Source organism: Mastomys coucha, unplaced genomic scaffold (assembly GCF_008632895.1).
Source record: "Mastomys coucha isolate ucsf_1 unplaced genomic scaffold, UCSF_Mcou_1 pScaffold18, whole genome shotgun sequence".
NCBI lineage: Eukaryota > Metazoa > Chordata > Mammalia > Rodentia > Muridae > Mastomys > Mastomys coucha.
The window spans coordinates 12,082,172-12,083,513 of record NW_022196900.1 but is presented as its reverse complement, the minus strand read 5'-3'; the positions used below and the strand labels follow the sequence as shown (position 1 = coordinate 12,083,513).

The 1,342-nt window shown below is 38.0% G+C and overlaps 1 protein-coding gene across 6 annotated transcripts in view; it reads right to left on the bottom strand.

Annotated features, from left to right (window-relative positions):
- Positions 1-1,342, bottom strand: part of Cylc2 (cylicin 2) — a 41,291-nt gene that overhangs the window by 30,721 nt on the left and 9,228 nt on the right. For 5 of the 6 annotated variants that reach the window (XM_031377395.1, XM_031377394.1, XM_031377396.1 and 2 more), the window contains exon 4: positions 72-704. In XM_031377395.1, the coding sequence (XP_031233255.1) occupies positions 72-704 (633 nt within the window). Of the gene's footprint in view, positions 1-2; positions 705-1,342 lie in introns of all 6 variants that reach the window. The other variant, XM_031377398.1, reaches the window with a different exon arrangement.

The window sequence follows — 1,342 nt, the reverse complement described above, 5'->3', positions numbered from 1 at the left end:
TCCTTCGTGGCCTTGGAGTCCTTCTTCGATCCAGCCTTCTCACCTTCAGACTCTGAAGCTGAACTTTTGTCCTTTGAGGCTTTTTTAGTGGGCTTGGTTTCCTTCTTTGAACCAGCCTTCTCACCTCCAGATTCTGAGGCCGAATCTTTACCCTTCGCTCCTTTTTTAATACTGGCCTTGGATTCCTTCGCACCAGGCTTTTCACCTTCAGATTCTGAGGCCGAATCTTTACCTTTCGCGCCTTTTTTAGTACTGGCCTTGGCTGCCTTCTTCGAAGCAGGCTTTTCACTTCCAGATTCTGAGGCCGAATCTTTACCCTTTGCGTCTTTTTTAGCTTTCTTGGATTCCTTCTTCACACCAGCCTTTTCTCCTTCAGATTCGGAAGATGTTTTTCCCTTTTGTGAATCTTTTGAAATTTTCTTTGCAACTGCTTTGGGACTTTCTGCCTTGTCTGTCTTTAATCCTGTCCTCTCTTTTGCTTCAAATTCATCTTTTTTCAGTTTCGTTTCTTTCTTTGTCTTTTCTGAAGCCAAAGACTTGGGTGTGCCCACTCTTTTAGACTCTCCCCTGCCAAAACGAGGGGATTTGGGTGGAAGGTTTTTCCTGGCAGCTAAATAAACGGATGGTCTCTCAGATATTCTCATCAGGGAACGGTGCATCCATAGTGGTGGTCTGTGAATTCCTAATTTTTCTTCATCAATTACCTCAATGTTGGTAAGAATAATAAGGGGAAAACATGATTTATATAGCGTTTAATAATAAGACACCACATACACATTTTAACTTCAACTGGAAATGCCTTTTGAATATATATTTTTAATATTCATAAAATACATATTGTAAAAAGTGGATACGTTGTGGATTTTAAGGTCTATTCCACCTTGAGTATCATTATAATTTAGAGTAATGGACAACTGTATCCCTGCTTGTGATTTATTTTAAATTTAGAGGGGCCACAATCTTTCTTTAAGATTTTATGTTAAAATTTGGTAGAATTGTCCACTGGCCCATGGCACATTAACACCTCTCTTCATTATTAGGAGAGGCTAATTTTTAACAGTTTTGTTTTTTTGTTTGTTTGTTTTTGAGAAGTGGGTATATGCTGCTTCTAGATGAAATTTAACAACTAGTTATTCTCTGAGATAGAATGTCTTATTTGGGCATATCTCAACCTATAATGTTATTTTCGGCACTTCATAATGCTACCGACAGTTACAGGCACAACCCTGAAAGTCCTTGACTTGAAATAAATTATCATCAATTAGAAATATAGTCCAACAAATTGGGAAAAGATCTTTACCAACACTATATCTGATAGAGGGCTAATATCCAATGTATACAA